The 25,676-nt window shown below is 46.0% G+C and overlaps 1 protein-coding gene across 2 annotated transcripts in view; it reads left to right on the forward strand.

The window, feature by feature from the left end:
- LOC309564635 (pancreatic lipase-related protein 2-like) overlaps positions 1-25,676 on the forward strand; it is an 86,809-nt gene that overhangs the window by 55,664 nt on the left and 5,469 nt on the right. For both annotated transcript variants that reach the window (XM_082269296.1, XM_082269295.1), the window contains exon 12: positions 5,753-5,926. In XM_082269296.1, the coding sequence (XP_082125422.1) occupies positions 5,753-5,926 (174 nt within the window). The remainder of the gene's footprint in view (positions 1-5,752; positions 5,927-25,676) is intronic.

Genomic DNA, 25,676 nt, shown 5'->3' on the forward strand with positions numbered 1-25,676 from the left:
CTCGCTACTGATCCCGTATCTCGCTACCGAAACACTCCCTCACTACTGGACCCCTCTACTTACTAAACCTTACTAGTGATAAGTACCCCACAGGGGAACCCTCCATAACTAACTTACACTATCATCTTCTGCACATTAAGGACTGTTACTATCTATGCATACTAATTCTACCATCTGCACTGTTACATAGATTGCTAGCTCTTGAGTCTACTACCATCTATCCTTGCACTGGGTTAGTCTATCCTGTATATGTCATCTGCTGTCCTTACCACCTGTTACCATACATGATTACTAACCTATCTGCATTCTACCTATTACCATCTACTACTCTCCTGAACATTACTATCAAGTGCTTACCATTACTGTCACTGCTCACACCTGTCCCTTCAGCACATCACCTCCATACTATCATATACATCCTATCACTCCAGGAACATCTTATTGAGTGTGTGTATATCTGTATGCTGAAGCAGACAGGCCCACAGTGATGAGTCTGGAGAGTTGGATCTGGTATTCCAACACATCTCTACATGACTACTGAGTGGAGATTCTGCAGCTGCAAATCCAGCTTACAATAAAAACGCAGGAGCGTTACACTCCTTCATCAGGGGTGAGGGAGGTATAATTAGTAATCATATATAGAAAATAAATGCGCTTATTCAAAACAACAGTGCTAAAAAAATAATTTCAGGAGAGAGAGAGAGATACAGGTCGCTTCACCCTCTACAAGCCTGCAGCCATCCAAGTGTCCAGCTATTGGATTACACTCCACCATCTGCCCACAGTATACTTTTGCAGTCACCCGTACTGTCTGTTTGCGCCACTTCTCTCCCCCCTCTGCCTGCCTAAAAAAATAATTAATAACATCAATTATTAAAGGGTGTTTTCACAAACAAAGTGAAAAAATTAAACCAAAAGTTAGTCCATGGTTAAATAAATAGATGAAAAAAAGTCCCATGCACAAGATAGTGTGATCAGGTGTAGATTCCCAAACACCATTCAGAGGTGATTCTTCCTGTATAAAATTGTGAACCTATTTAAATAGACTGTGCACCACTGTACACAAAAGTGGATCTGCCTCTTACCAGATGGATCGACCTTTGCAGGTCTAACACAGCCTTTTTGCAGATTTTCAATGCAAGGAAATAGCGCCTCATCTATGGGATGACACTTTCTTAGCAAATCCAGGCTCTCAGTATGGATGGATAAACCTCATTTCATTAACAACAAACTGTGCTAGTAATCCACACTCCAGCTCCTTTTGTCACACATGAAAAAGGAGGAAACAACCAATTGCGCAGACATCCATAAAAAAACAATTTATTGGTATAGAAATTTACTTACAAGTAAGAAGGATATTATAGTCAAATCGGTTACACACAGTGTCTGGCGTTCTTACAGATGATAAGATGTCACCGCTACCACTAACCGAATGTACATTTCATTCTACTGAGCACCGTCACTGGGGCAACATGAATAATTAGTAATTAATCATGTGGCATTACAGATGGACATTCCATGTATTCATTAGAAAAAAAAAAAAGTTTGAGAATTCTTCTCGACCTCCTAACCTTTATTTAACATAGTATACAGTGGTGATCGAAAGTTTGGGCACCCCAGGTAAAAATTTGTATTAATGTGCATAAAGAAGCCAAGGAAAGATGGAAAAATCTCCAAAAGGCATCAAATTACATATTGGACATTCTTATAATATGTCAACAAAAGTTAGATTTTATTTCCAACTGTTCAAAATTTAAGCAATGGAGCCATTGTTGGCACCAGTTTGCCTAACATCCTTTGATCTGAAGTGGTCAGGCAGAAAACTGTTGGCTGAACAGTGACTGCAGTCAATCAGCCACTGTTCAAGTATTCCAATTCTAATACAAAAGCCAGCAGCGGGAGATTCATCTACCTATGCTGTTTAGTGTGGATGGGCAATCAGTAGAAATCAGTGTGTATAGCTGGCCTAACTGGAATGATCAACATGTAGTTTCTTTAAAAGGAATGTTTCATTAATAAAACTAATAAAACAAAAGGCACCAGTAGAATATAAACATTATTAGAAAGGTTGGGGGGCCGGGGGGTTATTACAACAACACAAGGCTACTTCCCAAGGTCTGAAGAGGAGGTCCTCGGATCGACCACAGTAAATTTAGAAAAATGAAGAGAGCACCATTTATAAATGGTAAAGAGGGCGCTGAATTTCTTAGGGTGAAGATCATGTCTGGTGCAAATGTAGCACAATGATAATATAAAAAGTCAGATCACTGATGACCATTAAAAAGTAACAACATTTTTAGAAAGTATTACATTTTCAAAAAGTTTTAATTTTTGCATATTAAAAAACAAAAAACACTTAAATGTAACACATCATATTAGCTGCATTTGTTCTCAGCAGTGCTAGCCAATTCTATCCAAGATCACAGCTAGCAGCTCCTTCAGCTACATCCTCTCTGATTATTTTTAGCATTAGTTAGCCTATGGATAGTTCATATACGTGTCCAGAATTTGATTGACAACCAAGAGGTTGGTAATCAATGCTAGTTTTACTTCTGGCCATACCTAACATGCCAGGCTGTAATCACAGCTCAAACAACATCATGTTAATTTACAACACCCTAATTTGGATAAAAGGAAGAAACCATTGTATCCCTTTTAGAGGAAGGAAAGCTTTAAAGTGTTACTAAACCCACAACAGTAAAATAAGTCTGTATAAGCAGTAAAGCATGCTTTTTATACTCACTCTGGAACCTAAGGGGTTAATCCCCTGTATTGTGTAAAAAGGCTGTATGATCCTGTCTCCTCTGATCATCTCCTTTTTCCAGTGACTCCAATATATTTCCTGATATTTACAGAGCCAGGGGACATACTGCACATGCTCCGTTTGATGTGTATTGCTAGAGAGTTTTTTTTTTTTTGTTTGGGAGAGTGCATGTGATCAGCACAGGGCCAATTAACACTGTCCAGACAGAGGGTTGGGGGTCCTGCATTCTCATAGGACAATCGAGGAGGAATGAAAACTGCTCCTATATGCTTTAACCAGACACTGATAGAAGTCACAAGACTGCTATATACTGCTGATCAAAAAAGGTATTAAGCAGTTTATAGTTACTAAAATTGCATTTCCATGTTCTGTGTACTGTGGAAGACCAGATATAGTGAATGCAGGGTCCTGGGTTTAGTAACACTTTAACCCTTCTCCTGATGTAGGCCACATTTTTCTTAGCAGAGACCTTAGCCAATAAAATGGCGGTCATTGCAATATTTTATGTCACACTGAATTTGCGCAACATCTTTCAAACGCATTTTTTTAAAAATACATTTTAATGAATTAAAAAAAAAAAAAAAGAGTTAAGTTAGCCCAATTTTTTTTCTATATAATGTGAAGGATGATGTTACGCCAAGTAAATAGATACCTAACATGTCATGCTTTAAAATTGCACATGCTCGTGGAATGGCAACAAACTTTGGTACTTAAAAATCTCCATTTAAAGCGACGCTTTAAACCTTTTTACAGGTTACCTGTTTAGAGTTATAGAGGAGGTCCTTCGCTAGAATTATTGCTTTCGCTCTAACGATCAGGTGATATCTCATGTGTGGTTTGAACACATTTTTCATATGTGTGCGCAACTTACGTATGTGTTCGCTTTTTTTTTTTGTTATTTTTATTTTGACACTGTCTCTTTTATTTATTTTCTTTTTTTTTTTTTATTGCTTTTATTCCTATTATAAGGAATTTAAGCATCCCTTGTAATTAAAATAAGCATTATAGGTCCTCTTTATTGAGAGATATGGGGTAAAAAGGACCCCAGGACTCTCATTTAGCCTTAATAGGAAAAGAAAAAAAATCATATCTTTAAGCCCAAGAACAGGAAGTAACAGTCAAGGTCACTTAAGTCCTCCAAGAGCATAAAGCTAAGTGGGGGCTATCTTGCCCTCAGCTCCTAGCCTCCGGGCACAATGAATCGGTTCTGGGCTTACTGACGGCTCCGGTAAGCTTGGAAACGACCAGGTGGCACCTCTCCGGCTGCCTATAAAAGTGATACCAAGGTCACAAGGTGAATCCGCTGCCAGGATCACTTTTATCTGAAAACTGGCCGCCTAAGGGAAAAAATAATACCGCGGTTATGGCAGCTAGCTGCTGCCAGAACCCCAATATTTAATGTCCAAAACATGACGTATATTCCCAGTTAGACAGTTGGCATATTTTTCTGGTTTAAGAGAATCCTTGCTAAAAACAATTCATTGGAGTCAGTGAAAGAATCATGCAGACACCATCCGAAGAGATATCAACCAACCACAGCTTAACCACTTGCCGACTGCTCACAGTATATTTACTGCGGCAGTCGGCCCTGGCCAGGCAGAGTGACGTAGGTCTACGTCGCTCGCCTGTCACTCCTTCTAGAGCCAATAGCGGGCGAGCGCGCGCCCGCCAAGGCGCGCGCCCGCCTTGGCTCGTTCACGGAGGAGTGCGGGAGTGTGACTGGCGGACCCGATGTCCGCCGGTCACACTACGATCGCCGGTACAGCGGGAGAAAGACAGAGCGGCTTATGTAAACAAGCCGCCTGTCAGTTCTCCCTGTGTAAAAATGAAGATCAGACGGTTCTACTATGTAGAACCGTTGATCTTTGTTTTTACACCAATAGCAATGTTCCACTACAGTTAGAAGCACGCCCCTAGGACACACTTAACCCCTCCCTGTCCAATAGAGTTAACCCCTTCCCTGCCAGTGTCATTTTTGCAGTAACAGTGCATATATATAGCACTGATTACTGCAGTAATGTCACTGGTACCCCCAAAAGTGTCAAAAATGTCAGTCAAGGGTCCGATCTGTCCGCCCCAATGTCGCAGTACCGCAAAAAAAATCGCAGATCGCCGCCATTACTCGTTAAAAAAAAAAACACCAAAAATGACAAAAACCTTTCCCTTTGTTAGTAAACGCGATAACTTTTGCGCAAACCAATCAAAATACGCTTTTTGCGATTTTTTTTACCAAACATAGGTAGCGTAAAACAAATTGGCCGAAAATGTTAAAAAATTTTGATTTTTACATTTTTTTTGGGGGGGATTTCATATAAAAAAAAGTGAAAAATATTGTTATTTTTGCAAAAATTACGCTCTTTTTTTGTTTATAGCGCGTGATCAAAAAATCGCACAGGTGATCAAATACCACCAAAAGAAAGCTCCGTTTGTGGGAAAAAAAGGACGTGAAATTCGTTTAGGTACAGCGTTGCACGACCGCGCAATTGACCGTTAAAGTAACGCAGTAAAAAATCGCAAAAAACCCCCTGGTCTTTTAGCAGGAAAATCCTCCGGTGGTAAAGTGGTTAAGGGACCCCTAGCAACTTCTGGAGAAACCCTAGGGTTCCACAAATTCCTAGTTGAGAATTGTTGTTTTAGACAATGCTGTTCAAACTAAATGAAGTGAATACTGCAAAGTTTGGCCACAGATTAAGCTTTATAGCAGAGCATATTTTCGATCCTGACCATGATTCTTCGTTCATCTAAAGGAATTTGTGCTGATAAACAGGGAAAATCTACAGAGAGCCTGGTCTAAACTCTGAACTCCCATAAATGCTTTATCTCATTTGTCAGCAGTAAATATACTGGCTTTCAGCAGTGGAGACTGAAATGTGTCAGTTTCCCATGTAAATACCTAAACCTATAAAATAGCCACAAAATACATACGTCACTATTTGATAAATAGGACTGAATATGATTCTCCTTTGTGATTGTATTTTTCATCTGTAGGGGAACACTTCTGCCCGGGAACAGGTATTCAGGGTTTATCAATGCTGATGTGAAGTTGAATGAAGTTAGCTGCATGGACTTTCGCTGGGCTCCTCCCCTTCTGCAATCGAACATCTTTCTAATCCAGTTGGGTGCAGAGCAAGTGGACGTTCAGTCGGGAGAAGATGGAGAAGTGTAAGTTTGTGTTCTGCTCTCTGGGTCACAAAAAATACAAACAGTAAAGACACAACAGGAGTAGTGTTGAGCGAACACGGACTGTATTATTCGTGTTCGTACCGAATAATTGGATTTTTGTTACCCGAACACGGACACTTTACTGTATATTCGGGTAAAAATCCGTGTTCGGTCGTTTTATTTCCGGGTTTTGCATGCTTTGGCGCTCTTTTCATGGCGGGCTTTCAACAGCCAATCAACAATCGTTTAACTGGTGTGCCTTAAGCCATCCCAGCCATGCCTGGAAATGTCTCAGTAGCTGTGATTGGCCGTCTGAAGCATGTGACCAAGTCTTTATAAGTTCGAGGCAGCCGCAGCGGCGTCATTATGCTGCTTAGATCAGGGACAGAGCACACATCAACGTGCTGGCTGCTGATTAGGGAAAGATAGGCAGGAAAAAAACATTTGTGTCCGGATAGAATTGAGGGACAGGTCGGAGTGTTTAGGCAGGGCGAGTTGTAGGCATTTTAGGGATAGAGTCTGCTGAATTATAGGGTCAGTGTGTTCTACAAACTACAATCGATATTGCTGTGTGGGGTGGGGTCTGCACTTAGTTCTCCTGATCTACGATCTCTTCTCAATCCTGTTAGGGACAGAGTCTGCTGAATTTTAGGGAAAGTGTGTTCTACAAACTACAATCGATATTGCTGTGTGGTGTGGGATAGGAGATAGGCAGGTGTCAGTGATCCACATCCATTTTTCTGTGTGTGGGCTGCAGTGAACACAATCTTTTTGGGGTGCAGTGAACACAATCCTTTTGGAGTGCAGTGAACAAAATCTTTGTGGGGTGCAGTGAACAAAACCTTTGTGGGGGTACAGTGAACACAATCTTTGTGGGGTGCAGTGAAGACAATCCTTGTGGGGTGCAGTGAAGACAATCCTTGTGGGGTGCAGTGAACAAAATCTTTGGGGGGTACAGTGAACACAATCTTTGTGGGGTGCAGAGAAGACAATCCTTGTGGGGTGCAGTGAACAAAATCTTTGGGGGGGTACAGTGAACACAATCCTTGTGGGGTGCAGTGAAGACAATCCTTGTGGGGTGCAGTGAAGACAATCCTTGTGGGGTGCAGTGAACAAAATCTTTGGGGGGTACAGTGAACACAATCTTTGTGGGGTGCAGTGAACAAAACCTTTGTGGGGTACAGTGAACACAATCTTTGTGGGGTGCAGTGAACAAAACCTTTGTGGGGTACAGTGAACACAATCTTTGTGGGGTGCAGTGAAGACAATCCTTTTGGAGTGCAGTGAACACAATCTTTGTGGGGTACAGTGAACACAATCTTTGTGGGGTGCAGTGAACAAAACCTTTGTGGGGTACAGTGAACACAATCTTTGTGGGGTGCAGTGAACACAATCTTTGTGGGGTGCAGTGAACAAAACCTTTGTGGGGTGAAGTGAACACAACCTTTGTGGGGTACAGTGAACACAATCTTTGTGGGGTGCAGTGAACAAAACCTTTGTGGGGTACAGTGAACACAATCTTTGTGGGGTACAGTGAACACAATCTTTGTGGGGTGCAGTGAACACAATCTTTGTGGGGTACAGTGAACACAATCTTTGTGGGGTGCAGTGAACAAAACCTTTGTGGGGTGCAGTGAACACAACCTTTGTGGGGTACAGTGAACACAATCTTTGTGGGGTGCAGTGAACAAAACCTTTGTGGGGTACAGTGAACACAATCTTTGTGGGGTACAGTGAACACAATCTTTGTGGGGTGCAGTGAACAAAACCTTTGTGGGGTACAGTGAACACAATCTTTGTGGGGTGCAGTGAACAAAACCTTTGTGGGGTGCAGTGAACAAAACCTTTGTGGGGTGCAGTGAACACAATCTTTGTGGGGTGCAGTGAACAAAACCTTTGTGGGGTGCAGTGAACACAATCTTTGTGGGGTGCAGTGAAGACAATCCTTGTGGGGTGCAGTGAAGACAATCCTTGTGGGGTGCAGTGAAGACAAACAATCCTTGTGGGGTGCAGTGAACAAAATCTTTGGGGGGTACAGTGAACACAATCTTTGTGGGGTGCAGTGAACAAAACCTTTGTGGGGTACAGTGAACACAATCTTTGTGGGGTGCAGTGAACAAAACCTTTGTGGGGTACAGTGAACACAATCTTTGTGGGGTGCAGTGAAGACAATCCTTTTGGAGTGCAGTGAACACAATCTTTGTGGGGTACAGTGAACAAAACCTTTGTGGGGTACAGTGAACACAATCTTTGTGGGGTGCAGAGAAGACAATCCTTTTGGGGTGCAGTGAACACAATCTTTGTGGGGTGAAGTGAACAAAACCTTTGTGGGGTACAGTGAACACAATCTTTCTGGGGTGCAGTGAACAAAACCTTTGTGGGGTACAGTGAACACAATCTTTCTGGGGTGCAGTGAACAAAACCTTTGTGGGGTACAGTGAAGACAATCCTTGTGGGGTGCAGTGAAGACAAACAATCCTTGTGGGGTGCAGTGAACAAAATCTTTGGGGGGTACAGTGAACACAATCTTTGTGGGGTGCAGTGAACAAAACCTTTGTGGGGTACAGTGAACACAATCTTTGTGGGGTGCAGTGAACAAAACCTTTGTGGGGTACAGTGAACACAATCTTTGTGGGGTGCAGTGAAGACAATCCTTTTGGAGTGCAGTGAACACAATCTTTGTGGGGTACAGTGAACAAAACCTTTGTGGGGTACAGTGAACACAATCTTTGTGGGGTGCAGAGAAGACAATCCTTTTGGGGTGCAGTGAACACAATCTTTGTGGGGTGAAGTGAACAAAACCTTTGTGGGGTACAGTGAACACAATCTTTCTGGGGTGCAGTGAACAAAACCTTTGTGGGGTACAGTGAACACAATCTTTGTGGGGTACAGTGAACACAATCTTTGTGGGGTACAGTGAACACAATCTCATACTTCTGAAGCTTTGAGGGTGCTGCCTGTTCTATACTCCTCCTCCTCCTCCTCATCCATCCTTTTAGGTGTACAAACAATAGTAATTGGGGCCTAGTGTGCTTCTGTACGTGTGAAAAACATACACTTTTTTTGATCATATTTCCTATTCCGTTATTCAATAAAAACCTTTGGGGCTCAATTAAATTGCGGAATAGTCTGTGTCGGTACGTGTGAGATCCACCTTTCCAAGTTTTTGGGGTTCATCTCATACTTCTGAAGCTTTGAGGGTGCTGCCTGTTCTATACTCCTCCTCCTCCTCTTCCTCATCCATCCTTTTAGGTGTACAAACAATAGTAATTGGGGCCTAGTGTGCTTCTGTACGTGTGAAAAACATACACTTTTTTTTGATCATATTTCCTATTCCGCTATTCAATAAAAACCTTTGGGGCACAATTAAATTGCGGAACAGTCTGTGTCGGTACGTGTGAGATCCACCTTTCCAAGTTTTTGGGGTTCATCTCATACTTCTGAAGCTTTGAGGGTGCTGCCTGTTCTATACTCCTCCTCCTCCTCTTCCTCATCCATCCTTTTAGGTGTACAAACAATAGTAATTGGGGCCTAGTGTGCTTCTGTACGTGTGAAAAACATACACTTTTTTTTGATCATATTTCCTATTCCGCTATTCAATAAAAACCTTTGGGGCTCAATTAAATTGCGGAATAGTCTGTGTCGGTACGTGTGAGATCCACCTTTCCAAGTTTTTGGGGTTCATCTCATACTTCTGAAGCTTTGAGGGTGCTGCCTGTTCTATACTCCTCCTCCTCCTCCTCCTCATCCATCCTTTTAGGTGTACAAACAATAGTAATTGGGGCCTAGTGTGCTTCTGTACGTGTGAAAAACATACACTTTTTTTGATCCTATTTCCTATTCCGTTATTCAATAAAAACCTTTGGGGCTCAATTAAATTGCGGAATAGTCTGTGTCGGTACGTGTGAGATCCACCTTTCCAAGTTTTTGGGGTTCATCTCATACTTCCGAAGCTTTGAGGGTGCTGCCTGTTCCATACTCCTCTTCCTCATCCTCCCTTTAGGGTAGGAAAAAATTTAATCGGGCCTAGTCTGTGTTTGTACGTGTGAGATACACAGTTTTTTATCCTATTCCGCTATTCAATACACACCCTTTTGGTGTAAAAAACATTAAATTGCGGCATAGTTTGCATATTTGACTGTGAGATACACCCGTGCGATACTGTTGTTCTTTTGTTCCGCTATTCAATAAAGACCTTTCTAGGGCAAGATCTTAAATTTCAGAAATATGAGGAGAGCGTCAAATAGGGGCCGTGGCCTGGGTCGTGGTGGTGCTGCTGCTAGAGCTCCTGTTGCAAGGAGAGGACGTGGTCGATCTGTGCCAGCTACACGCACAAGTGAAACACCTTCCTCAAGTGTGAGTAGGCGACAGAACCTGCATCAGTATTTGGTAGGTCATCATACTCCCCTAGAAGTGATGAGGCCAGAACAAGTGGAGGCGATAGTAGATTGGTTTGCTGCTGACAGTGCCTCCAGTTCCTTCACATTGTCTCCCACCCAGTCTACTGCAGAAAGGTCACAGTTGGCACCTGCAGCCGATGTCCAACCGTCTTTCACCTCACCCCCTTGCAAATCAGGCAAGCAGTCTGAGCCCCAAGCCATACAGCAGTCTCTTCTTCTTTTTGATGACTCTGTCAGCAGGGTTTCCCAGGGCCATCCACCTAGCCCTGCCCCAGAAGTGGAAGAGATTGAGTGCAGCGATGCCCAACCACTTATTTCTCAAGATGAGTACATGCAAGGATCATCGCAGCACGTCTCCGATGATGACGAAACGCAGGTGCCAACTGCTGCGGCGTTCAGCATTGTGGAGACCGACAAGGAGGGCAGGGGTGAAGACTGGGTGGAAGATGATGTGGAGGACGATGAGCTCCTCGACCCCACATGGAATGAACGTCATGCAGGTGACCTGAGTAGTTTGGAGGAAGAGGCGGTGGTCGCACAGAGCCACCAGCACAGCAGAAGAGGGAGCAGGGTGCAGAAGCGGAGCGGCCGTGCCCTAGACACTACGCCCGCTACTGCCCAACGCAGCAAGGGAACGAGCGCACCAAAGTCAGCTCAAAGGAGTTCTCTAGCGTGGAAGTTCTTTAGAAAATGTGCTGATGACAGGACACGAGTGGTTTGCACCCTGTGCAATCAGAGCTTGAAGCGAGGCATAAACCTTCTCAACCTGAGCACAACCTGCATGATCAGGCATCTAAGTGCAAAGCACGAGCTGCAGTGGAGTACACACCTTCAAAACCAAGAAACGTCTCTGGCTCATCCTGCTTCCTCTTCTGCTGCAGTCTCGGCCGCTCCAGCCACATCTGTAGTGATACCGGCACCTGCCACCCCGCAAACAGACGATCTGTCAGCAACACCACCACCTGGGTCACCAACAACCATCTCCACAATGTCCCGTGGAAGCGTTCAGCTTTCCATCTCCCAAACACTTGAGAGGAAGAGGAAGTACCCCCCTACCCACCCGCGATCCCTGGCCCTGAATGCCAGCATTTCAAAATTATTGGCCTTTGAAATGCTGTCATTCCGTCTGGTGGAGACGCACAGTTTTAAAAACCTTATGTCGGTGGCTGTCCCACAGTACGTCGTGCCCAGCCGCCACTACTTTTCCAGGCAAGCCATCCCTTCCCTGCACAACCAAGTGGGGGAAAAAATCAGGTGTGCACTGCGCAACGCCATCTGTGCCAAGGTCCACCTAACTACCGATACGTGGACCAGTAAGCACGGTCAGGGGCGTTATATCTCCCCTGGGTAAATGCAGTGGCGGATGGGCCTGAGGCGGATAGCAATTTGGCGCCTTCCACCACCGAGGATTGCAGGGCGCTTCAGTTTGCCTCCTGTTCCTAACTCCTCCTACTCCGCTTCCTCATCCTCTACCGCCTCCTCATCCGGACAGCGTAACACCTTCACCACCAACTTCAGCACGGCCAGGGGTAAACGACAGCAGGCAGTTTTACAACTTGCCTATTTGGGGGACAAACCACACACCGCGCAGGAGTTGTGGAGGAGCATGGAACAGCAGACAAATGAGTGGTTGCTGCCAGCGAGCCTCAAGCCCGGCCTTGTGGTGTGCGATAACGGGAGAAATCTCATAGCAGCTCTGGGCCTAGCCGGTTTGACGCACATCCCTTGCCTGGCGCATGTGCTGAATTTGGTGGTGCAGAGGTTCCTTAAAAACTACCCCGATATGTCAGAGCTGCTGCAGAAAGTGCGGGCCGTTTGTGCGCACTTTCGGCGTTCTCACCCTGCTGCTGCTCGCCTGGCAGCGCTGCAGCGTAACTTCGGCCTTCCCGCTCACCGCCTCATATGTGACGTGCCCACAAGGTGGAACTCCACCTTGCACATGCTGGAAAGACTGTGCGAGCAGCAGCAGGCCATAGTGGAGTTTCAGCTGCAGCACGCACGCGTGAGTCGCTCTGCGGAACAGCACCACTTCACCACCAATAACTGGGCCTCCATGCGAGACCTGTGTGCCTTGTTGCGCTGTTTTGAGTACTCCACCAACATGGCCAGTGGCAATGACGCCGTTCTCAGCTTAACTATCCCACTTCTATGCCTCCTTGAAAAAACAATTCGGGCGATGATGGAAGAGGATGTGGCACAGGATGAGGAGGAGGAGGAGGATGAAGAGGTAACATTTCCAAGGCTTTCAGGGCAGTCATTCGCAAGGGGCTCCGAGGGTGGGTTCCTGCACACACAAACGCCAGGGACACAATTGTCCAGCAGGGGCACAGTTCTGGAGGATGAGGAGGAGGAGGAGCTGGAGGAGGAGATGGAACCATGTTCACAGCAGGGTGGCACCCAGGCCAGCTCATGGCCATCACTGGTGCGTGGCTGGGGGGATACAGAGGACACGGACGATACACCTCCCACAGAGGACAGCCTTTCGTTGCCTCTGGGCAGCCTGGCACACATGAGCGATTACATGCTGCAGTGTCTCCACAACGACCGCCGAGTTGCCCACATTCTAACTTGTGCTGATTACTGGGTGGCCACGCTGCTGGATCCCCGTTACAAGGACAACGTACCGTCCTTAATTCACTCACTGGAGCGCGATCGCAAGATGCGCGAGTACAAGCGCACGCTGGTAGACGCCATGCTGCTGGCATTCCCATCTGACAGCGGGGCCGCAGTGGAAGCACAAGGCAGAGGAGGAGGAGGTCGCCAACGCAACCAGGGCACCGCCAGCACCTCAGAAGGCAGGGTTAGCATGGCCGAAATGTGGAAAAGCTTTGTCAGCACGCCACAACAAACAGCAGCACCAGCAGCTCAGATGGAACGTCTTAGCAGGAGGCAGCATTTTACCAACATGGTGGAGCAGTATGTGTGCACACGCCTACATGTAGTGAATGAGGGGTCTGCCCCCTTCAACTTCTGGGTCTCCAAATTGGGCACATGGCCTGAGCTTGCCCTTTACGCCTTGGAGGTGCTGGCGTGCCCTGCAGCCAGTGTATTATCTGAACGGGTATTTAGCACGGCTGGGGGCGTTATAACAGACAAGCGCAGCCGCCTGTCCAGAGACAATGTGGACAAGCTCACGTTCATTAAAATGAACCAGGCATGGATCCCACGGGACTTTTCCGTACCTTGTGCAGAATAGCAATGGATACCGACCTTACCCACCCATTGTTCCATTTTTGCTCTTTCTCACTCTTTTGGGGTGTACCCTCATTTAAAATTTGTGAAAAGAAGCAGTGTTGGCTACCTCGTCCTCCTCCTCAGGGCCAGATTAACGTAGGGGCTATTGGAGCTGCAGCTCCATGCAGGCCCCTACCTTTTATATAGGCCCCGGGTTGGCCATATTCACTGTTACCGCTCTTCTGTCACTTGTAAACACAGAAGTCTGGCTTCTATGCTCGCTTCCCCAGGCAGCACCCTCAGAACCTCCCCACACAGCGCGAAGGCCGGACAAGGAGGGACAGTTGCCGATGCATGGATGTGTTTATGGGCTTCAGAGACAGCATCCCATGTTGAATTAGGCATGCATGGCTGCACCCTTCCTCCTCTGGGTGCATGCCAAGGCACGGCCCTTAAGGCCCTTCAAAATCCTCAGCACCAAGACCATGATGCTCTTAATCCGGCCCTGGTCCTCCTCCACCGCCGCTTCCACCTACACCGCCCATAGGTGTGCGCAGCCTATTGCATTAGGGTGTGCACCCCAAAGTTGAAATACACATGCATGTGTTTGCCTACATGTACATGGCCCCGATACATTACTCTCCCTGCTGGCAAAGAGAAATAGAGCAGAGCAGGTGCGAGGGAGATCTTTCCCATCTCCTCACTGGCAAACAGAGCGATAATGCTATGTGCCCTAGGTGATTAGGGTGTGCCCAGGTACACCAGGCACACCCTGTGCGCACGCCTATGACACCGCCACATCCACCACCACCTCAACCTCCCTCCTACTCCATATGGGCCTCGTCCTTCAGAGATGAAGAACATTGTTTTATTTTTCTGTTTTTTTTTTTGTTGTTTTAAGTTATTTCCCTATCCACATTTGTTTGCAGAGCACTTGCCATGCTCTTAACTACGTTTTGCTGCCATTTGCAGCACTCTAGCCCTTTCCATTGGTGTTTTAGAGCCATTTTAGTGCCTTAAAGTTCGGGTCCCCATTGACTTCAATGGGGTTCGGTGTCCGGGAAAAGTTCGGTAAAAGTCCGGGACACGGACCCGGACTTTTTTTTAAAGTTCGGCCGAACCCGTCGAACACGGACATCTAGGTGTCCGCTCAACCCTAAACAGGAGGGATAAATTGCAACCCAGTAAAATCTATATCTAGTTTCCCACTCATGATGCTGAAATACAGGATATTTTTTTAGATATCCTATCAGTTCAGTTTTTTCTTTAAATAACATTAAAGTAATTGTAAACTCTCATCGTATTTTTTAAAATAACAAAAAAGATCATACTTTCCTGTTCTGTGAAATAGTCTTGCACAGAGCAGCCCCAATCCTCCTTTTCTGGGGTCCCCCGCTGACGCTCCTGGCCCCCTCTCTACCCCCTGCCGACTGCCCCCCCCATAGCACGCTGCTTTCTATGGGGGCATTTGTGCGGGCTCACTTCCAAGCTGGCTCTGTGGGCCCCTAGACAAACAGAGGACGTCTTGGCCTTGTTCCCTCTTCACTAGCTGTGATTGAAAGCATCGGGAGCCAATCGCTCATGCTGCTGTCTCTGAGCCAATGAGGAGGAAGAGAGCCAAGCTCTGCTCTGTCTGTCTATGGACGCACAGAGCTAACTCGGGAGCAAGTCTGCACGAGTGCCCCCATAGCACTCTCATGTACATTGCTGGATCAAAATTGGGCTCATGTAAGAATAAGGGGGCGGGGGCTGCATAATGAAAGTTTTTTACCTTATTGTAGAGATTAACCTGTACCCATATAGGTGGGGCTACCCATATGTGCCAAAGGCGGCCATAACTTGCTTTATCGGGGTCCGCCTAGTACACAGGGCTCACCCAGATTCACTCACTGGCTATGAGTGTTGACCTGAGCCCTTGCAGAATTATGCATCTGCCTGCCATTTGCACCTTGTAATGTGTCAGAGACATATTCTTAGGCTCACTCTCCACGCTCCTGGTCTCTCTTGACAACAGCATATCTTCTTGCCAGGGATACCAGTCACTTCAGGCCTGAAGACTTCTTGTGGTTCCAGGATAGCTCTTTCCCTGCCTAACCACCACTTGCCCCTAGTTAGGTCAGGTTTGCGACACCATTGGGCACACCGGGATCCTTCTTCACCAAGTGGATACCTCATTGGAGGCACTGTCTAGCATAGCCTAGCCTAGAGGTGTGCTATCCCACTTCCCAACAGCAAGGTTACTGAGAATCAACCTCAGACACATGAAGCAGCCAGAAGCTTAATCCAACCCAATGTCATTGTAAGTGTCACAGTTCTAATAAAGTAATCAGCATCTTTTTATTCTGCACAGTTCTAAAAATGCAAACAACATTATATCCTCCATTAAAGTAAAAAAAAGTTCCCATTTGGTGTGGTAGTGTATCTCTTTGTGCCCAGTTACAGGGAAGCTCCCTCCAGACAACAGAACAAATAAAGTCACCGTCCTCTAGGTAATGCTCTCTCCCATTGATTTTCCCTTTCCCATCAACCAGCCACTCACTCCACTCCACCCATCCTATATACAGGTGCATCTCGTAAAATTAGAATATCATCAAAAAGTTAATTTATTTCAGTAACTCAATATAAAAAGTGAAACTCATATATTTTATATAGATGCGTTACACACAGAGATATATTTCAAGAATTTCTTTCTTTCAATTTTGATGATCATGGCTTACAGCTAGTGAAAATCCAAAATTCATTATCTCCGAAAAGAAGAATATTACATAAGACCAATAAAAATGTAGGATTTTTAAAAATAAAAATAATGGATTTTTAATACAGAAATGTTGGCTTACTAAATAGTATGTTCATGTACAGTACAGTATACACACAATACTTGGTCGGGCCTCCTTTTGCATGAATTACTGCATCAATGTGGCATTGCATGGAGGCGATCAGCCTGTGACACTGCTGAGGTGATATGGAAGCCCAGGATGCTTTGATAGCAGCTTTCAGCTCATCTGTATTGTTGGGTCTGGTGTCTCTCATCTTTCTCTTGACAGTACCCCACAGATCCTCTATGGGGTTTAGGTCAGGCGAGTTTGCTGGCCAATCAAGCACAGTGATACCATGATCATTCCAGACACTGGGAGGTTACCGTTTCCTGGACAATGTGTTTCTGAGGCTTTGTTCGGTCAAAGAAGAAGCGGTGGAGAAGGCGGCCGGCTGACTGATGCCTTTAAACAATTCTTTAGTGCTCAGCACCCAGGGCTGGTAGGTTTAAGCATTCATCTGCAGCGCCTGCATCATATGGTGCAGGATTATCTAGGGGCAAAAGCAGACTTATAAAACCAATAAATTGATGAATAAATAAATGAGGAATAAAAAAATGATTAATAATAAATAAATTAATAGTCAACCTGAAGCTGCTGCTCATTAAGTAAAATACCAGAAAGATTAAAAATTCAGATAAGGCAGCGCTAACAGGTAAAAAATGTGTAGATAAAATGCAAAGAAGTATCTATATATTTGTATCCATGTGACTTGTGATCAAAATATGAAAATACTTAATTAAATATAAATATAAAGTGCATTAGTGAACAACAATCAATAATATTAAGTGCAGAAATATAATAGATCGAAATGTCCTTTGTGCAACCATATGCAAAGTGCAAAATATTCAGTCCAAAAGGAAAGGTTTCTTTCAAACGAAACTAAGGTGCTGAAAAGGTGCTCACATCCATATAAGTGCCCAGGTGCTCTTCAAGAAAAGGACCCCCTATGGGGATGCACTCACCACAACCGTGGAACGCACGCCGGCAGCGTACACGGAAGCGGAGGAACACGGAGTGTATTTGCTTTACCAATGCCGATTATCAACCTATGTTTGTGAGTACTATTTCTTTGCTCAAAATTTAATAAACACCTTACGGGCTTCACTGTGTTCGCCTCCTTCCTTTTCTTATGAGACACACTGCAGGGGAGAGAGAGGCAAGGCATTATTAAGGAAGCCAATACTAAGAGGTTCCCATCCAACCATCCGGTTAAGGAATGCTATGTTTGCATAAGGCGCATTGATATCCTAGTTGTGGTGAGTGCATCCCCATAGGGGGTCCTTTTCTTGAAGAGCACCTGGGCACTTATATGGATGTGAGCACCTTTTCAGCACCTTAGTTTCGTTTGAAAGAAACCTTTCCTTTTGGACTGAATATTTTGCACTTTGCATATGGTTGCACAAAGGACATTTCGATCTATTATATTTCTGCACTTAATATTATTGATTGTTGTTCACTAATGCACTTTATATTTATATTTAATTAAGTATTTTCATATTTTGATCACAAGTCACATGGATACAAATATATAGATACTTCTTTGCATTTTATCTACACATTTTTTACCTGTTAGCGCTGCCTTATCTGAATTTTTAAAAGCAGACTTAGAGACCTTTCCAACTGAGCATCCACTTGGATACTGGGTCTTGAGGCTGGACCAAAACAGCCCAATATGCAATCAAGCTACTGGCCTGTCCTGCTACCAGCGTGCTTTCCGAACGGACATTCAGTGCTGCCGAGGTTTCGTGACAGATAAAAGAGTGTGTCATTCCACAAACTCCGTTGACCAGCTGACATTTATCAAAATGAATCAGTCCTGGATCAACAGCAGCTATCAAGCTCCTGATGCTGATGTAACTGATTGAATTTGCTAGGGATCTGGGATCCCTTGAAGACTGCCCATGCTGCCTATCCTATTCCTGAATCTTGATTATGCTAGCTTCCAACAGTGCTTTTGGTTTACAGCAACACAACACCCAAGGCCCAATTTTTCTGCACCTGTATGACAGGTACATGTAATTTCAAATTTTCTTTCTATTTTTTAACAGAAGGGCCTGTTCCTGCACCCAACAAGAGTAACTGTGAGGGGTTACAGTGTTCAGGCACCAGTAGGGATGGGTGAACGGTGTAGGCTGAGCATAAGTTTCACCTAAACATTGCCTATTCAGGTACTCGCCTAACACCTGACCTTTCTTGGCACTTAGTGGGATGTTCACCTGCCGAGCGCACAGTCAATAGGTTGTTAAGGCTTCCCTGCTGAGAGCTTAATTTAAAAAAATAATTGCAAAAAAACAATGTAAATTAAATAAAAACTGGGGTAAAAACAGCTTGGGGGACCCTTTGGGTCTTGTATGGCTTTAACCGGTTGCCAACCGCCGCACGACTATATACTGCGGCGGTCAGCCCCGGCCAGTCAGAGTGACGTAGGGGTAGGTCACTCGCCTGTCACTGACTTGTGAGCCAATTGCGGGCGGGCACGCGCCCGCCGACGTGTGCGCCCACCCCGGCTCGTTCACTGACAAGTCAGTGCGTGTGACCGGCGGACCCGATCGTCCGCCGGTCACTCACGATCGCTCCGGTGAAGGGAGAAAGGCGGACGGCTTATGTTAACAAGCCGTCTGTCATTCTTCCCTGTGTAAAAATGAAGATCAGACGGTTCTACTATGTAGGACCGTTGATCTTTGTTTTTACACCAATAGCCATGTCCCTTTACAGTTAGAAACACGCCCCTAGGACACACTTAACCCCTCCCTCTCCAATACAGTTAACCCCTTCCCTGCCAGTGTCATTTTTGCAGTAACAGTGCATATGTATAGCACTGATTACTGCAGTAATGTCACTGGTAACCCCAAAAGTGTCAAAAATGTCAGTCAAGGGTCCAATCTGTCCGCCGCAATGTCGCAGTACCGCCATTACGCGTTAAAAAAACCCACCAAAAATGACAAAAATCTGTCCCTTTGTTAGTAAACGCGATAACTTTTGCTCAAACCAATCAAAATACGCTTTTTGCAATTTTTTTTTACCAAACATATGTAGCATAAAACAAATTGGCCGAAAATGTTAAAATATTTTGATTTTTACATTTTTTCTTGGGGAATTTCATATAAAAAAATGTGAAAAATATTGTTATTTTTGCAAAATTGACGCTCTTTTTTTGTTTATAGCGCATGATCAAAAAATCGCACAGGTGATCAAATACCACCAAAAGAAAGCTCTGTTTGTGGGAAAAAAAGGATGTCAAATTTGTTTGGGTACAGCGTCGTACGACCGCGCAATTGTCCGTTAAATTCACGCAGTAAAAAATCGCAAAAAAAACCCTGGTCTTTTAGCAGCCAAATCCTCCGGGGCTTAAGTGGTTAAAGAGGAACCCATGACAGAATTAAGAAAAATAATGGCGTGCGGTCCCCCCCCCCCCCAAAATCCATACCAGACCCTTATCCGAGCAGGAAAGGGGGGAGCGCTTACCCCCCCTGAACCATACCAGCCGCTTGCCCTCAACATAGGGAGGATGCTTTGGGGTGCCCCCCAAGGCACCGGTCCCCATGTTGATGGGGACAAGGGCCTCTTCCCAACAACCGTGGGCTGTGGTTGTGGGGGTCTGTGGGTGGGGGGGCTTATCAGAATCTTGAATCCCCTTTAACAAGGGGGCCCCCAGATCCCCCCCCCATTTGAAAGGGGTATCGAGTACATCGTACCCCTACCCATTCACCAAAAAAGTGTGCAAAAAAAATAAACACACAAGACAGTTTTCGACAAGTCCTTTATTTAAAAATTAAAAAATAGTGTCCCCCGATGTAAATCCATCGTCAATCACGCCGCCCGCTGACCCAAAAAAAGAAAAAAAAAGTTTCTCCCTCTGTGAATGCTTCCCGCGGACTGCCTATTCATGGTTTGACATTTCTTATATAGGGAATGGGCAGGGCCACACCGGTGATGTCACCCAGCAGCCCCGCCCTTTGCGACGTCACCAACCCAGTAGGCAACGGTCTGTGACATCACGAGGGGCGGGAACACCCGGTGACATCACCGACGTCTTATGTTTTTATTTTTGTTGTACACTTTTTTTGTGAATGGGTAGGGGTACGACGTACCTGATACCCATTTACATAGTGGGAGCTGGGATCTTGATATCTTATCAGGATTTTTCAGATTACGATAAGCCCCCACACCCGCAGACCCCGACAACCACAGCCCAGGGTTGTCAGGTAGTGGCCCTTGTCCCCATCAACATGGAGATAGCATGGTGAGGGCATGTGGCCTGGTATGGTTCAGGAGGGGGGGTGCTCGCTCATCCCCCTCCCCCTTTCCTGACCTGCCAGACTGCATGCTAAGATAGAGGTCTGGTATGTATTTTGGGGGGGGACCCTACAGCGTTTTTTTTTTTTTCATTTTGGCGTGTTCCCCTTAAAATCCATACCAGTATTACCGGGAGCCAACAATACATACATTACAGCTGCGAGCAATTTTAAATGACATTTTTTCCTTTCTTTAGTAGTAACACACATTATACTTACCTGATCTTTGCAGTGGTTTTGCACAGTGCAGTCCCAAACCAGTGGCAGAACTACCAGGGTCGCAGGAGTCGCACTTGCAACTGGCTCCTGAAGTTCCGACACTGTGGGTGGCCCACCGTCTGTCACTGCGAGGGGACGGCTTGGCCACTGGGAGAGGAGGGGGCCTGCCCATTCTGTCACTGTGAGGGGAGGGGGCCCACTCCCACCCACCCGTTCTGTCACTTCGAGGGGAGATGGCGGTCACTGCGAGAGGAGGGGGCCCGCCCTCATCCGCCTCTTCTGTCACTGCGTGGGGAAGGGGCGGTCACTGCGAGAGGAGGGGGCCTGCCCCCCGCCCGTTCTGTCACTCGGTCAGTGGCTCAGAACCTGTACTGACAGTTCCTCCTACTTCGCACAGATAGAACAGATAGAAGACAGCCGATCTGCTCCTTCTCCTCCCGCCCCTCTCCTGTGTAAACAGCGGGAAGTGTGAATGATCACATTCAGCTGCTGAGCTTCACACTTCCTGCTGTGCACACAGGAGAGGGGCGGAAGGGGAAGGAGCAGATTGGCTCTCTTCTATCTGTGTGAGGTAGGAGGGACTGTCAGTGCAGGCTTTGAGTCTGAGCTGTATGAGAGAGATACTTTCAGCTCAGAGTACTGATGATGGGCTCTGATAGGCGGCATTGATGAGCACTAAGTGGCACTAATAGGCAGCATTGATGAGCACTGATAAGTGGCACTGATAGGCAGCACTGATGAGTAGGGTTGATCGAACACGGACTGTATTATTCGTGTTCTTACCGAATAATTGGTTTTTTGTTACCCGAACACGGACCCGAAAACTTTACTGTATATTCGGGTAAAAATCAGTGTTCGGTCGTTTTATTTCCGGGTTTTGTATGCATTGGCGTGCTTTTCATGGCGGGCTTTCAACAGCCAATCAACAAGCGTTTAACTGGTGTGACTTAAGCCATCCCAGCCATGCCTACAAATGTATTAGTAGCTGTGATTGGCCATCTGAAGCATGTGACCAAGTCTTTATAAGTTCGAGCCAGCGCGGCAGCTGGCGTCATTCTGCTGTGTAGTTCAGGGACAGAGCACACATTATACATGCTGGCTGCTGATTAGGGACAGACAGGCAGGCAAAACTCATTTGTGTCCGCATAGAATTGAGGGACAGGTCAGAGTGTGTTAGGCAGGGCGAGTTGTAGGCATTTTAGGGCGAGGCTGCTGATTTTTAGGGTCAGTTTTCTACGATCGATTTTGCTGTGTGGGGGGGGTTTGCAGTGACCGATCTACGATCTTATCAATCCTTTTAGGGAGAGAGGCTGCTGATTTTTAGGGTCAGACAGTGTGTTTTACAATCGATATTGCTGTATGGGGTGGGGTTTGCAGTGACCGATCTTATCAATCCTTTTAGGGAGAGAGGCTGCTGATTTTTAGGGTCAGACAGTGTGTTCTACAATCGATATTGCTGTGTGGGGTGGGGTTTGCAGTGACCGATCTCATCAATCCTTTTAGGGAGAGAGGCTGCTGATTTTTAGGGTCAGACAGTGTGTTCTACAATCAATATTCCTGTGTGGGGTGGGGTTTGCAGTGACCGATCTTATCAATCCTTTTAGGGAGAGAGGCTGCTGATTTTTAGGGTCAGACAGTGTGTTCTACAATCGATATTGCTGTGTGGGGGGGTTTGCAGTGACCGATCTTATCAATCCTTTTAGGGAGAGGCTGGAGATAGGCAGGTGTCAGTGGTCCACATCGATTTTGCTGTGTGTGGAGTGCAGTGAACACAATCTTTTTTGCCCACTGAGGAGGAGGGAGAAAAGTACTTTTCTATCAGTCACTGTGTGCAGCGTTTGTCCTTCAGCTGTGCTGTGCTGACTCTGATCATACACTGCTGTGTTCAGTGTTCAGTTCACATGTGCTATTATTTCAAAAATCATACACTTTTTTCTATTCCACTATTCAATATACAGCCTTGGGTTAAAAAAAATTAAATTGTGGCCTGCAGCAGAGCTGAATGATATAAGACACTGCTGTTCACATCATGTGCTATTGATAAATCACACCAATTTTATATCATATTTTCAATTTCCGCTATTCAATAAAAGCCTTTGGGTATCAATTAAATTGCGGGATAGTCTGTGTTGGTACGTGTGAGATACACCTTTCCAATTTTTGGGGCGCATCTCATACTGCCGAGGATTTGAGGGTGCTTCAGTCTGCCTCCTGCCTGTTCCGAACTCCTCCTACTCCTCATCCTGCCTTTAGGGTAGAAAAAATTGTAATCGGGGCCTAGTTGGTGTTTGTACGTGTGAGATACACCGTTTTGTAAAATTTGTCCTATTCCGCTATTCAATATACACCCTGTTTGAGTGTAAAAAATTAAATTGCGGGATAGTCTGTATCGGTACATGTGAGATACACCTTTTTAAATTTGTTTGGCGCATCTCCTTCTACCGCCGAGGATTGCAGGGCGCTTCAGTTTGCCTCCTGTTCCCAACTCCTCCTACTCCTCATCCTGCCTTTAGGGTACAAAAAATTGTAATCGGGGCCTAGTCTGTGTTTGTACGTGTGAGATACACCGTATTATAAAATTTTTCCTATTCCGCTATTCAATATACACCCTTTTGCAGTGTAAAAAATTAAATTACGGCATAGTCTGTATCGGTACGTGTGAGATACACCTTTTAAATTTGTTTGGTGCATCTCCTTCCACCGCCAAGGATTGCAGGGCGCTTCAGTTTGCCTCCTGTTCCCAACTCCTCCTACTCCTCTTCCTCATCCTGCCTTTAGGGTACAAAAAATTGTAATCGGGGCCTAGTCTGTGTTTGTACGTGTGAGATACACAGTATTATAAAATTTTTCCTATTCCGCTATTCAATATACACCCTTTTGGAGTGTAAAAAATAAAATTACGGCATAGTCTGTATCGGTACGTGTGAGATACACCTTTTAAATTTGTTTGGCGCATATTCTTCCACCGCCAAGGATTGCAGGGCGCTTCAGTTTGCCTCCTGTTCCCAACTCCTCCTACTCCTCTTCCTCATCCTCCCTTTAGGGTACAAAAAATTTTAATCGGGGCCTAGTCTGTGTTTGTACATGTGAGATACACCGTTTTTTATCCTATTCCGCTATTCAATATACACCCTTTTGGGGTAAAAAACATTAAATTGCGGCATAGTTTGCATATTTGACTGTGAGATACACCCGTGCGATACTGTTGTTGTTTTGTTCCGCTATTCAATAAACACCTTTCTAGGGCAAGATCTTAAATTACAGAAATATGAGGAGACCGTCAAATAGGGGCCGTGGCCTGGGTCGTGGTGCTGCTGGTAGAGCTCCTGTTGCAAGGAGAGGACGTGGTCGATCTGTGCCAGCTACACGCACAAGTGAAACACCTTCCTCAAGTGTTAGTAGGCGACAGAACCTGCATCAGTATTTGGTAGGGCATCATACGCCTCTAGAAGTGATGAGGCCAGAACACGTAGAGGCGATAGTAGATTGGTTTGCTGCTGACACTGCCTCCAGTTCCTTCACATTGTCTCCCACCCAGTCTACTGCAGAAAGGTCAGAGTTGGCACCTGCAGCCAATGTCCAACCGTCTTTCACCTCACCCCCTTGCAAATCAGACAAGCAGTCTGAGCCCCAAGCCATACAGCAGTCTCTTGTTCTTTTTGAGGACTCTGTCAGCAGGGTTTCCCAGGGCCATCCACCTAGCCCTGCCCCAGAAGTGGAAGAGATTGAGTGCAGCGATGCCCAACCACTTATTTCTCAAGATGAGTACATGCAAGGACCATCGCAGCACGTCTCCGATGATGACGAAACGCAGGTGCCAACTGCTGCGGCGTTCAGAATTGTGGAGACCGACAAGGAGGGCAGGGGTGAAGACTGGGTGGAAGATGATGTGGAGGACGATGAGGTTCTCGACCCCACATGGAATGAAGGTCATGCAGGTGACCTGAGTAGTTTGGAGGAAGAGGTGGTGGTTGCACAGAGCCAACAGCACAGCAGAAGAGGGAGCAGGGTGCAGAAGCGGAGCGGCCGTGCCCTAGACACTACGCCTGCTACTGCCCAACGCAGCAAGGGAACGAGCGCACCAAAGCCAGCTCAAAGGAGTTCTCTAGCGTGGAAGTTCTTTAGAAAATGTGCTGATGACAGGACACGAGTGGTTTGCACCCTGTGCAATCAGAGCCTGAAGCGAGGCATAAACGTTCTCAACCTGAGCACAACCTGCATGATCAGGCATCTAAGTGCAAAGCACGAGCTGCAGTGGAGTAGACACCTTCAAAACCAAGAAACGTCTCTGGCTCATCCTGCTTCCTCTTCTGCTGCAGTCTCGGCCGCTCCAGCCACATCTGTAGTGATACCGGCACCTGCCACCCTGCAAACAGACGATCTGTCAGCAACACCACCACCTGGGTCACCAACCATCTCCACAATGTCCCGTGGAAGCGTTCAGCTTTCCATCTCCCAAACACTTGAGAGGAAGAGGAAGTACCCCCCTACCCACCCGCGATCCCTGGCCCTGAATGCCAGCATTTCAAAATTCTTGGCCTTTGAAATGCTGTCATTCCGTCTGGTGGAGACGCACAGTTTTAAAAACCTTATGTCGGTGGCTGTCCCACAGTACGTCGTGCCCAGCCGCCACTACTTTTCCAGGCAAGCCATCCCTTCCCTGCACAACCAAGTGGGGGAAAAAATCAGGTGTGCACTGCGCAAAGCCATCTGTGCCAAGGTCCACCTAACTACCGATACGTGGACCAGTAAGCACGGTCAGGGGCGTTATATCTCCCTAACGGCACACTGGGTAAATGCAGTGGCGGATGGGCCTGAGGCGGATAGCAATTTGGCGCATGTCCTT

This window comes from Pelophylax lessonae (assembly GCF_965119305.1).
Source record: "Pelophylax lessonae genome assembly, chromosome: 9".
In the NCBI taxonomy this organism is placed as follows: Eukaryota; Metazoa; Chordata; class Amphibia; order Anura; family Ranidae; genus Pelophylax; species Pelophylax lessonae.